The 13,502-nt window shown below is 39.4% G+C and overlaps 1 protein-coding gene across 5 annotated transcripts in view; it reads left to right on the top strand.

Annotated features, from left to right (window-relative positions):
- Positions 1 to 12,458, top strand: part of grb10b (growth factor receptor-bound protein 10b) — a 59,957-nt gene extending 47,499 nt beyond the window's left edge. For 4 of the 5 annotated variants that reach the window (XM_029504369.1, XM_029504372.1, XM_029504368.1 and 1 more), the window contains 11 exons: positions 2,465 to 2,580; positions 3,036 to 3,110; positions 4,657 to 4,794; positions 5,046 to 5,156; positions 5,492 to 5,590; positions 5,843 to 5,920; positions 6,163 to 6,279; positions 6,833 to 6,899; positions 7,003 to 7,090; positions 7,241 to 7,334; positions 8,204 to 12,458. In XM_029504369.1, coding sequence (XP_029360229.1) covers positions 2,465 to 2,580; positions 3,036 to 3,110; positions 4,657 to 4,794; positions 5,046 to 5,156; positions 5,492 to 5,590; positions 5,843 to 5,920; positions 6,163 to 6,279; positions 6,833 to 6,899; positions 7,003 to 7,090; positions 7,241 to 7,334; positions 8,204 to 8,350 — 1,130 coding nt within the window. In that variant the 3' untranslated portion in view covers positions 8,351 to 12,458. The remainder of the gene's footprint in view (positions 1 to 2,464; positions 2,581 to 3,035; positions 3,111 to 4,656; positions 4,795 to 5,045; positions 5,157 to 5,491; positions 5,591 to 5,842; positions 5,921 to 6,162; positions 6,280 to 6,832; positions 6,900 to 7,002; positions 7,091 to 7,240; positions 7,335 to 8,203) is intronic. The other variant, XM_029504370.1, reaches the window with a different exon arrangement.
- Positions 12,459 to 13,502: the final 1,044 nt, after the last annotated feature.

The raw sequence follows: 13,502 nt of genomic DNA, 5'->3' as shown, positions 1-13,502 counted from the left end.
GCATACAGGGACCTGTGCACTGATGTACTTTAAAAATGTCTGAATAATGAATAATAATGATGATAATGATAATGGCTGGACCTTTTCAGAAATATGGGTATAGCATAGTGGTAGAGCATTAACTTTGATATTACAGATTTAAGGTTAGTGGTCTAACTCTAGTGAAAGAGATAGGATTTTATAAAGCAATTCCTTCAAAGATTTAGGATCAAAAACTGGTTGAGGTGAGGTGGGGATTTTTAGCAGTGGAGGTCACAATGGTCAAAAACCGCTACTCCATGGAGGAGTTTTAACTTTCACAATAAAAGCAAGTTTGCAAAGCTGTGACCAGCTGAATGTTAGAAATCCCCCTGAGGAGAGGGCGATTACAAAGCACTTATGGAAGACAGGTTGGTTCTAAGTTCCGTGCTACTGTATGCACAATCTAAAAGATGCAGGAGAGGAGGGGTGTGCCAGGTAGTCAGATAGGGAGAGGCATTAAGGAAGACATATAGTATGTCAAAACTACTTGGTTTTTCCAAAAATGTGTAGTTAGCTCCACACGCAGGCTGTTCTGCTGATACGAGGAAACCTTTACAAAATACATTGCATTATTCAAAGCACAGGTCCCAAAGCTCTAACCCAATATTTCACCATCCATCACGATCTGATTACATTTCTCGTCAGTGCTGCCAACACAGTGCTGTCAAGTACAGTTTGGCTGGCTTGTCGTGAATGACATCATCTCTGGCTCAGGGTAACTGCTCTATTGTGGTCCTTCTGCTATTCTGGCACACCTGCACTGCAACTGTCTTCTTTTCAAGTTTGGACAACGGCGACTTATCCCATTTTATGTTTGGAAAGTTCAGTTAATGAGATGTGATGAAAACGCAACGTGTTGATTGGTGAAATTGAGGGTTTCTGCCTTTGCTACTGCAGAGTGTGTATGCATGTATGTGTTGTTTTAGGTGTATGTTTCAATACGCCTATCATAAAACAAAACAAAAATCCTCCAGAGGAAAAATATTTTAGATCTAAATCAATATAGTGGTATTGTGTAATCCTCTGGACATGTCGTGCATTATAAAGACAAATTCAGTTATTTTAACCAGTGATTCGGGTTTTTGTTGCTCGGTTAACTATCTGATTGCCAGATCTTTCCTGTAATTGTCAAGTGTAGATTATTGCGAAACTGTAATTGTGTGTAAATTAGGTGTTGTCTTTATTTTTAGTCCTGTGCACATGTTCAAGCAGAGGTGTGCTTGTTAGAGTCATGTTTAGTTGTTTGGCCTTTATTTATTTATTTTGCAGTGGGACTGCGTACACGCTCATGTGTTAGTACACAGTCAGCAAGTTTGCACTGCACACGTATGTGCCACAACATTTAATGTGTGCAGTGTGGTTAGGTGGTAGACAGGAATAGCGGTTTTGGATGACCCGGAACAATAGTGTGTTTGAATAGAGAGGCCTATTCCCATACATGGCTGCCCACTTTTGGTACGCTGCTGAATAGGATGAAATGGCCCTTTATGATAAGTGACGCTGACCTCTACTTGCCAGCTTGAAAAGGTTAACTACTCTGGCACAGTAAAGCAGTGTTGCCAGGGTGAGTCACTGTCACGATCGTGAGTGACTCATCAGACAGACGACAGGATGAAACGGAGAGAAAAAGAAGAGTCGTGACATTGTCAAAGAGATTGTGAAACGGGGGATAGAGAGGGAAAACGAGAGGACACATGAAATGAGATAATAATGTGAGATAGTGAGCGCGGAGTCTCACACCATTCTCACACCAAAGGAGCTCTCAGATCATACTGGTGATGCAAAAGTTAGTTATGTTCCAAACTTTAATGAAATGGAATGGGGAAAGAAGATCTGTCTTTTATTCAACACAGTGGAGAGAAAATTTGTCAGAATTGACTCAGTCAATTGAGTCATGTCCGGTTTCAGCATTACACTCACTCTGAACACATTTTTTCAGGGGCACTCTTTGAGTTGAATCACATCCTCCTTTATCCACATTAAAGAGGAAGGCCTTGGTGTGATTACTGGTCACAGCTGGTTTGATGAGCACAAACCACTGAAACCAGGCTGCAGTTTTGAAGGTTACAGAACAGGTCAAATAAGACTGTACTGGCACTTACAGTACACTCAACTGCTTGAGGAGATGAAGTGATTGTATTTATTTTGTTTCATTTTCGAGTTCTTTTTAAACTTTTTGTTTTGGTTTCACACAAAGCACATCCTTATCTCAAATGATGATATTGTCACAGGCCACAGGTTCCATCGTAACTTGTAGAACCTAAAGTAATATATTCACGGCACGTTATTCATGTGACCATTCACACTTTTATCTTATATAAATATGATTCACAATTTTGAAATGTCTGTTATTGTAGGTAAATAATGAAACAAGTTAAATGATAAATAATAATTCAAACCATTATTCTCATTCCCCTCCTCCTCCCTTCCTGTCTCACCTCAGAGCGCTGTCTAGAAGACCATGAGCTGGTGGTTCAAGTCCAAGCCTCTATGAACAGCGACAGCAGATTCCTCTTCAGGAAGAACTATGCCAAATATGAATTCTTCAGAAACCCCTTGGTATTTGCGCTTTTTCAAACATTTCATAGCGTAACGTCCACTTGTTGAAATATGTCACACCTCTATCCTGTAAAAGAAACACACCTGTGGCAGTAGGTCCTCATGAGTTTGGTCTTTTGCAATGCTTACTGCTCTTACTGTTTTTTGAGTCATTTAAAATAACAGTTTTAAGATTGTCAATACTAAAAGGATAGCTTCTGTGTTGCCTTTAGAGAGCCTTTACAGTATTTATTTACCCTGAAGCGTGACAGTTTGCTTCAGAGATGAAAAGAAGTCTTTCTTTGTTTCTTATCCTGATAAAATATTATGACAGCTAAATTTAGTAATGAGATTTGTGTGATTTTTTTTTTTTTTTTTTCTGTCGCAAATCCCTATCCTGTAATTACTGTCTCAGTGTCTGATATTCTCTGTCTGTCTGTCTGCCTCTGTCTCTCTCCACAACTTCCTGCCACCAGACGTTTTTTCCCGAGCACATGGTTGCGTGGTGCCAGGAAACCAATCGCCCAATTCCACCATCTCAGCTCCTTCAGGTACGCAGATCACACACACTCATACGTTTCTATCTAATTGTCTATCCTTCTCCTGACACGCACACGGCTTAGTTTACCTCAGAGTCAGCACCCGCTACATACAAGCAGACATACCTCACCTCTGACCCTTAGACAGTGTGTCTCGTCAGAGGCTGCAGTAATAACTACTGTTGATCCCCTGTTGACACATGACTGTCTCAGCGCACGCACTACGGGTCCGACACTTGTGATGGATGGAATTAGGCAGTCAGAAATAGAACGCGCATTTCTTCACTTGCCTCATGTGTGTTTGCAGAGCGCAAATTCGCAAATGTGTGTCATGCTACTGGTTAGCCTTGCAGACCTTCACAGCCTTTAGGGTGATTTCTCAAGCCATATGAAGAAATAAGTCCAAGAGGAACGCAGACAAAAAGATTCCTGGTACTTTGAAGAGCTTTGCTCTTAATGGATGGAGGATTTACATGCAGTCTGGCTTGCTCCCCTGTCATGTAATGGAGCTGTCAGAGACAGAACCACAAGTGGAATCTATCCCTTCAGCCTTGCCACTCACAGAAAGCTTTTAACTCTCCTGCTGATCATATAGACACTGTCCTTCGTTATGCTCTACATGGAGGAGTGAATAAATGAATATGGGGAGAGCAGGAGTTGTGTCAGGAATCCCCAGTGTTTGACTTATTCTAAACACAAGACCTCTGCACTCAATTTAAGTGCTGTTCAAACCAGATAATTTGACCTGAGTTCAAGCAGGTGCTGGCAACATTCACTATTTAGCGAGGACCATTTGTCACTGCAGAGCAGTAAAGTGTTGAGTCTCAAAAGGAACATTGTATGCGAACATTGCACTCTGCCAATTGCAAAAGAATGGCCAGGCCCATTGTTTCCAAAACAGTGAGAAACATGCTGATGGTAATATTGATGAGACCTACCTGCATGCCATATATTCCAGTTTAGCCCGAGTAACTTAACCTGCCACATCACGGTGGGAAACTGAAACAAAAACTACAAATCCAAATACCTCACTCACCAACAAACAGTTAAGTCTTTAAATGTTCCCAATAAGAATGTACTGTACATTGATTTATCATGTGCTGCATTTTTTTTGGCAGGCACATTCCCTCACAAATGTCCTTAGAAGTTGCTTACAGGCTAAGCTTGAAATATAAATAATACATGTACTGTGCCTATGTATATTTATATACACCTGACAATGTCAGGATCCTGTCAGCCCACCTCATTACTCTGCATCCCTTGATTATTCAGACAGTAGCATAACTGACCTTATTGTGGCCGCCACCATGGTGTTTAAGAACCTGAGCTGCCACACATCTCGCCCATCAGCTGTCAATCAAAAAAGCAATCTGACACTCTGCTCTTTAGGGAACATACAATTGCCAGTGACTTATGAGCTTTAGATATTGATCGAGCAGTGGCCGCCTCAGGCAGATTTACAGTGCACTCTCACAGTCTTAGTATGCATATAGTGAACTAATACAAAATGCTGTGTGCTGATGCCTTGCTTCATGTCATTCTTGCTCCACTCTTTCAGAATTTCCTCGCAACCAGTAGCTGTCCAGAGATTCAGGGCTATCTGTATGTGAAGGAGATGGGGAGGAAGTCATGGAAAAAAATTTACATGTTCCTGCGGCGCTCGGGACTCTACTGTTCTACAAAAGGAACTTCTAAGGTAACAACAACTCAGTCCTTTTATCTTCCCATGCAAGAGTACGTTTCACTGAAAATGCTTTTAACGTGTAATTACTTTGTAATTGCATTATTTTTATTAGTGAAGACTTCAGGGATGAATGTCACAGCTGTAAATTTTCCAGCTTGAATCTAATTACCTTCAAAGAAACAGCTTATTGACGGCGGTCTCTGCCTTTTTCAGAGTACCTCCAGGTGGTGTGTCTTGACTTATTAATTATTATCTGTCTCCAGGAGCCCAGACACCTACAGTTACTAGCAGATCTAGAAGATAGCAACATCTTCACTGTCATCACAGGCAAAAAGCAGCATGGTGCACCCACAGACTATGGCTTCTGCATCAAGGTTAGTCTCCCATCAAAGCGATGAAGTGAAATGAAGCTGATTTCTGATGTATTAGGAGCTGAGTAATAATCGGTATCCTATGCCACTCCCTCTCTAATGAAAAGGCCGTGCAACTGTACTGAATATATAAATGCCAAGGCTCTGGTTTACTGCTGCTTTACTGATAGACTTTGAATCGTGTTCAGCAGTGTTTTTCACCTTTTATATTTTTATATGTTCTATAAACTTTCTTTTCATGCTTATTGGATTTGTTAAAACATTAGTGGTGGTGAGAATTGCTCTGTATGATGTACTGAGTTCTTCAGCTATCAACTCCGTTCTGTTCTGACTTACAGCCTAACAAAGGTCGAGGGGAGTTAAAGGAGTTGAGGTTGCTGTGTGCCGAGGATGAGCAGGGCAGGACCTGTTGGATGACTGCCTTCAGACTATTTAAGGTAATAACGCTGACAGGAGAATATATAACACAGTCTTTGGTGCCTTTTTTTTCCCTCTCCTATCACACCACAGCATATACAGACATGTGCAGGAACTTTGCTTGGAAAGTAAATCAGATGGGGATTGAGAAAATTAGTAAAGAAAAATATTCCTGACCCCATCTGGCAAACTGTCAGTAAACATGTAGCTGTTAGTGTTAGTATACTTTCATAGTATTGTTGCTTGATCAGTGTTTTCCCCTTGCTTTACAGTATGGTATTGTTTTGTACCAGAATTTCAAGATTCCTCAACAAAGAAAAACCTTAATCTCACACTTCCCTGCCCCGGTGGTAAGTTTTCTCCTACGTGTGAAATCATTTCTCTCGGTCACTCTCAGAGCTGCTTACAAACGAGTCTGTAAAAATGGTTACTTGAGCTCACCCCATCTTTTTTTTTCTTGTTTTGTTTTAAGTTGCACTGCCTCTTTCTCCATTTCTTAATACCTTGGTATTTGCCATGTAGGAGCCCTTGCTGGATATTATACTTTGTACGAGCCACATTTTGACTGTTGTGTGTCTTTGTCGCCCTCTAGCGGAGTGTATCGGAGAACTCCCTTGTGGCAATGGATTTCTCAGGGAGGATAGGCAGGGTGATTGACAACCCTGTGGAAGCTCAGAGTGCTGCCATGGAGGAGGGACATGCTTGGAGGGTGAGAGACAACCTCAATTGTAAATAATCGACAATGCCAGGAGCAAAACTCCAAACTCTCTACAGACGGCACTCTTTATTTTGCTGCAAAATTCATGCAGAGCCAGTTTCCCGTGTGGTTCGAAGAAATATTGTCTTTTTTTTATAGTTAATTTGAACTGATAAAGTTATGAAGCTGATATGGCAGAGGGCAGAGGTTAAAATACAACAAGTGGCATGTTTACGCTGATGAATCTGCAGAATCTTGCATTCATCCACAATAATTAAGTTAGTGTCGTTTATATATTATCGAGATGTATTTAATTCTCATCCCATGTAGACAAAGTCAAGATCAACTCTGGTCTTTTGTAAGCAAAGTAAGAGTAAGAAAATGATATCTTCTTACAATGTTTTACGTTTAAAAATAGTTTTCATTTTATTGTCAAGAGAAGTAAATCTTAGGGATTACAAATTTGGATACACTCTAATAGAAATATCAATAATTAGCTGTCATGTGCTGGACTGGATCATGAAATAATCCCTGTTGTGTTGTTTCTGTGTGGCATCTCTCTCAGAAGAGGAGTCAACGAATGAACATATTGGGCTCCCACAGTCCACTACACCACTCCTCACTCAGCTCAGGTAAATATCAAGATATTTGAACAGGCTCAACAAAACGGTGGATCATTTCAGTTTGATAATAGACAGACTTTAAAATTGCAATGCGCTTTTTCTCCCTCGGCAGTTATCCACATAGCTCAGCTGTGGTTTCATGGCAGAATATCCAGAGAAGAGTCCCATCGCATCATCCACCAGCAGGGGCAGGTAGATGGGTAAGTGTGCTGGAACAGTGTTATGCATAAAGATTTCTGGTAGCGCAATAAAACACAAGTAACAGTGAAGTAGTTCTGTAGTTCCTAAACTCCACTGCTGCATGTATGAAAGTTAAGCCAACTGAATATTTGTCTCATCTTGTTGCACAGGTTGTTTCTGCTGAGGGTCAGTCAAAGTAACCCCAAGGCATTTGTGCTCACATTGTGCCACCACCAGAAAATTAAACATTTCCAGATACTACCGGTATGCAGTTTGTGGTGTTTATATTTTTTTAATGCTTTTGTATCAAGTCTGTTTTCAGTGTCTGTATGTCTATGGGAGGAGGGGGGGGGGCGGGTATAACAGGGTTTAAAAGGGTTTAGGGTTAAAGAGCTACAGCACCTCCTTGCATGTGCTCCATGCACATTATTGCATCTGTTAGCTCACAAACGTTCACTTCGTTATCGGCTATTTTACGTTTATTGCATCATCTGCAGAAAAATGTTTGTGTGAATTATCTCAATCCAACAAAGCATTTATTCACGCATTAGAGGATATATCTGCAAGTTTTGCTCTTGCTACATCGCCGATGTTAGCATTAACAGCTGATTACTAAGCTGTCTATAAGATCGGCTGCAAGTCTTAATTCTTTTACCTGCCAAGAGCTGTCTCTAGCTGCAGAAAGGAATGGCAACGTGAGCTTGCGTGCTCTCCTCGTCCGCTTGACCTAGTAACGTTGACCAGTCGGCCTTAGTCTATGTCACCAGCATATGACAGTGTTTGACTGAAGCCGCCGATCCTCCTTGAAGACATTGAGCACACTGCTGTATTAGAAGCACAACAACAGCCAAAGCACAATCACAGCTACTGGCTCATGACATAAAAAAAGATTTGGTGGCAGAGAAAACATACAGATGGCTCCAGATGACAATATAAATGTAGTCAATTTGAATGAAAAAAAGAAAGCTCAGTGTAATGTGGGAAATCAGTCCAAAGATTTGGTTTTGTTAGTTAAAACGAGGTGTATTTGTGATTATGAGAGTCGCCTTTTGACCTTGCCCTTTCTTCTCTCTTACCATCTGATGTCTCCCTGCTGTCTCTGTCTCCCTACCTGAACCATTCGACTCTGCCAGTGTGAAGAGGACGGCCAAGTCTTCTTCAGCCTTGACGACGGCGCCACCAAATTCACCGATCTGATTCAGCTGGTGGAGTTCTACCAGCTCAACAGAGGAGTGCTGCCTTGTAAACTCAAACACCCGTGCACCGTTGTGGCCTTATGACATCTTCGGATCATCTGACCCCATCACTTGACCTGACTCTGCCTAAAGCAAACAAAACAAAAAGAATCATTCTAGTGGGTGTTTCTTTTGTTTTTGTCTTTTTAAGAAGCTAGTGAATTGACTGATGTTTCGTTGTTGTTGATTTATATTATCGAGTCTGCCAGAGACTGCTGACTTGTTGGATTTCTTTTACTTTGCATGGATGTTTGAGGAGTCAGATGCACAGCTTCGCTCACGAGGTTCCTCTGTCAAGAAGAGAAAACAGAAAGGAAAATAAACACTGCCATTTGTGTCAACGCTATTGCAGAATCTTCCACAATCTTGCTATCAACAGTCATCAATAAGCTTGGACCCAAAGTCCTTCAAGGTTTTAACCTCACAGTTCATGTGTAGACTGTGTTTTCCTTTCAAGTGGACAATCAGCCGCTTTCGTTTGGACCACTCCGCTCTGAGAACTAAGAGTCGTACGGTGGATGAAGAGTTGATTGTTTTGCACTCATCGGAACTGGAGTGGCCTTTGACAGTGCATGACCTCTCCACTTTTGCATTATGTAACTTTGAGATGGTGCCACCACCTCTAATGTCACAGGCATGCACGGACAGGCCAACATTTAAACAAGGATGAGATTTGGAGGTGCCCGAAAGAGTGTTGCTGTTGAATCCAGGTTCCCATGTTCAGAAAAAAACTGAATTTTGTCAGGTCAAACTATCCCGGAGAAAGAGGCTGAAGAAAACTTTGGAGCTATTGGAACAACACCTTTTGTGAATGGAAGACAAAGAAAGTCTGCATTGTCCACCCTCTCAGAATTTTCTTTACTCATCTCTGACAGCACACAGGGTTTCTTTTCTTATTGATATTGAGGTTTTTTTTTTTTTGTTTGTTTGTTTTTTTTTAAGTCTTTTTGGTATTTTGGAGTTCCGGATACTACAATAGGGTAATTCTGTTCCTGTCATTCTACTGCACGCTCCACTTCCCAGGCGACTTCACAAAAGTGAATAAGCATCAATCAAACCATGGTGTCATTCAGGGTAAAACAATAAGTCATAAAGCTAGAACAATTGTACCCAGGTAGATAGTCTTGCAAGTGCGACCATTTGCAGTCATTTATCCTTTATTTTATTTTATTTTATTTTTTGACTGCAGGTAAATGTGTTGAGATGCCTGTTGCATAAGAGAAAGTAAATCGATGGAGTGCATCAGTTTCTTGTCTGATCCCCCTCGCCATAGCACAGGAAGAGGATAGCCACTGGCATCCCCTTCAGATCTTCTACCCACATAACCATCAGCAAATCGAAAGAAACAAACAAACAGAAGTCCTTTAGCCCAGAGCCGTGCTGTGGACAGGCTCTGGCCTGGTTCTTGTTCCTCTTTTTGCTGGGTGCCAGTGAGCTGGCGTTGAACATAAATCTGGCTAAAAACCTGCTTTCCACACCGGCAGTAGCTTTTGTGCATTGCTTTCTGAATGATGCGGCCTCGTCTCCCTGTGAATGAACACTGTCACACATACATCAGCTTCTTACCGCCCCCTACCTATTAACGAATTCAGACAGACGATCGACAAAAATTTACTGCTGCTGCTGCTGTGGAAGAACATGTCTAAAAAAAAGATAAGTTGGTTACACATCAGACTATCTGAGAGGGGAAAAAAGCTCCTTCTCTAAAGTGAAAGTACTCATTAGTGTGAAAGCAACAAATAACTGGAAACCTTGTGGCTCAAAGGTCGGCCTGAAGAAAATCCCATTATTCTGTTTTGATTCGTGCTCCTTCACTTTACTGACTTGCCCCCCAACATGCTGTGTTTTTCAGTGGCATACAGCTCTTAGTGAATTAGTTTGAGAGCACTGGATATTGCTACCTTTCTTCCCAGACAGTATCAATTCGACTAAAATCAAACGTTCTAATATTATCCAAGGTTAGTCAAACCCCCCAAAATTATTTTTATGCCTTCTGCTTTGTGTTTTGGCTCAAGAAGAGCTCTAAAGAAAGGAAAGGGTGATTCCAGCAATGTGTCTCTAAAAAATGTGTCCCTTGATCCAGTTTCTTTTTGAACAGACAGACTACTGTTACACTGTTAGATAACACCTAAAGGACAAAAGCCAGCGCTCTCAGGTTCTAGCTAGAACAATGGGAATAATTACAATTTTGCTTTGGATTTCTGTTGATATTTGAACTGTTCATGACTTTGCACTAGTGACCCTCAGTGAATTAGGTTCAGAATCAGCACATTTGAAATGTTTTAGGATAGTTTTAAACATTTTTTCTTTTCTTTCAGATCAGTTTGTGTTACCCAACATCGACAGCCATCGTTTATTTACCTGCAGTTTTTTTTTTTGTTTTTTTTTTTTTAGGAGTACTAAACGTCTGAGATGCAGAATAGCTGCACTATAATGACACTTTGCGTGGTCACCATCTAAGATGCAATGACTCAATCATTTTTTAAAGTATTGTTGCAGCAAAATGTATTTATTTACCTGGATGAGACTGATTACTTGAAAATTTTAGATTTCTTTTTCTCAGCGCTGTTCTGTTTTCTTTTGTCATTACCATGATTGACCAGCGTGACTTATTATTATCAACATTATCATTATTATTATTATTAATCTAATAATTTAGAATCTATTGAGGTTTTTTTTTTTTTTTTTACTGTTATTTTAGTTTTGAAATTTGAAAAAATATTTTGTCTTCAAACACTTGTCATGAAGTAATGTTGTAAAGCACACTGGCATCCATAGTTTTAACATTGTCATCCCAATAGATGACAGGTGGAATGTAGTGAAATTGGAAAAAAAAACTACAGCAACAACTTGAGTTTCCCAAAGTATTAGTCAAAAAGATATTTATATCTCTTTATAACTGTTCTGTTTTACTCCTTGATCTATAAAAATCTTTTTTTAAGAATTCCAACACTTTATGTTAGAACACATCAGGTTTTCTTAACACTGTTTTTGTAGTAACCTTATCTTGAAAAATCTATGAAGTAACGTAATAAAGCCACAAAAGTTATGGGAAACTGGGTCACGTAATCCTCGATATGATAATTGATAACTTAACATTTAAATGCCTGTCCTTGAAGAGAGAAATGTAGAAATTAAGATGTAGAAAAAAACATTTACATTCAAGTTAAACCTTTTCAATGAAAATTATTCAATCTCTTAGATTAGATATAATTGAAGAAATGTATAACGCCAACCCCTTCACACATATAATAAGACATTTTCAGAATTTCCTCTGTGTTAACTTCTAACCTTAAAACTGCAATTAACCGGGAACTAACCTTTTAATAACCAAACTAGACCCGAGCAGCATTGTTAGATGGGATACAGCATTGATCTCTCAATAAAGAACCCTTAATTAGAGGTAGACTTTCTTACTTGCATGAACATGGATGGTGAGTTGATTGTGTAAGGATTCTGTCATACCTAATATTTGAATATTTGGAGGAATCTGGATTGTAACAGTCCATAACTGCTATGCTGAAAGTCATCAAGATGCTGATGCTGACAATGTCTGAGTACTAATCAATGTCCCCTGAGATTCACATTCAGTCTATCCACTTTACTCTCATTCTCAAATTCACTATGCTACTTTTCTTTCTGACGTGAATTGCAGCAGGTGCAAACGTGAGGGATGGGTCAGTGAGCACTGTAAGGATTTTACTTGCTCCAAATGCAAAAGGCATAAAGTAAATTAAATTCGTGAACACACGGACAAATTAATCAGGGTACTCGGATATCCACATTGTTACACTTAACAGAGATGAATGTAACTGGGCTGCTCAGGGTTGACTTGGAGCATGTTAAAAACTACTGGTCCCTCAGATCTTTAGAACGTTTATGTACAGAATGACGATGACTCATGAATATTTTTAGTTGCATTAAGCTGGAAGTTCTTACCTTTTCTCCATTAGTGCACCACCCATCTGCTAGTTGTGATTACTTGAAAATTTCTTCACAGCAAAACAGAGTAGATCCATTTCTATTTAAAGAATACATTTAGTTCAACTGTGTTTTTGATGTTATTATTTAAGCTATTCATAAAAAAAAAAAAAAGCCTAAAATACTTTTCCTGGCTACCTGAGCTTATTTAAAGCCCCAACAATGTTACCTATTCAGCGTAAGCTATCGCACTGGACTGGATAACAGCTGAACAAGTGATAAAACACCCTCAATTTCTGTGTCATCAATTCTGGTAATTCAGGAAAATTCTAGTATACTAATAATCATGCTGTGTCTTACAGAGATGCTCAAGTAGCCACTTAATACATGTCAATAAAATAGCTGACAGTGTAGCACATTGTTGGGTTGGGTAGCCAGGTAACTCCGACCCACAGATGGTGCCTCTGATGACTCGTAACATTTAGAGCAGATGACAGACGAAGCTACCCCCCTCAGAGGGAACCAGTCACACTCAAAAACCTTGCAGTTTTACTCTGTTCTAGTAGGAAAAAGGCACTCTGGTACAGATGCTGAAAGGTGATTAAGAATGATTGCTTGTGTTTTCAGCTGCAGTTTCAGTTTACTTTTGTAAAAGCGAACTGGCCCCAATCCTGCAAAGATGGATTGATGGTTTGTTTATTATCATCTTGGCTCTTTTGCATTTTCAGAACATTGTCACAATGCAAGATACCATTGCTGTACAAATGAGTAAAGTAAAAAAAATCTCTCTCTCTCTCTATATATATATAGATATATATATATATATATATCTATATATATATATCTATATATATAGATATATATATATCTATATATAAAAATATAAACTATTATATATTTCAGGGAATGCAAAAAGACAGCAACTTATCTCTTTTTTGTAAGAGAGAGCTCCTGTATTCATAATGTGCTTTGCTTCAATCTGTAAATAGTTGAATGGCTTATAAATCTTAATTGTAACCTTTTCAGGTATTTTTGTACAAATAAGGGACTGATATATTCTGTTTATTGTAATTAGAATAAAACATTAATACATTGATATAAAAAAAAAACAACAAAAGTCTGTGCTTTCTTTATCGAGAGACATTAGGAGACTAAGAGTGTTACATTAGTGGTTTGTATTGTACTACAATCCGTTGCACTAATGTAATATTTGCATAAGGTTGTGCAAACATATGCTAACCATGTTTGTTTGTCATGATTATTACATGAGCAGTTG

The sequence above is a fragment of the Echeneis naucrates genome, chromosome 6 (assembly GCF_900963305.1).
Source record: "Echeneis naucrates chromosome 6, fEcheNa1.1, whole genome shotgun sequence".
Taxonomy (NCBI): Eukaryota; Metazoa; Chordata; class Actinopteri; order Carangiformes; family Echeneidae; genus Echeneis; species Echeneis naucrates.
Note: the sequence above shows the minus strand (reverse complement) of the source record. Positions and strands in the feature narration are given on the sequence as shown.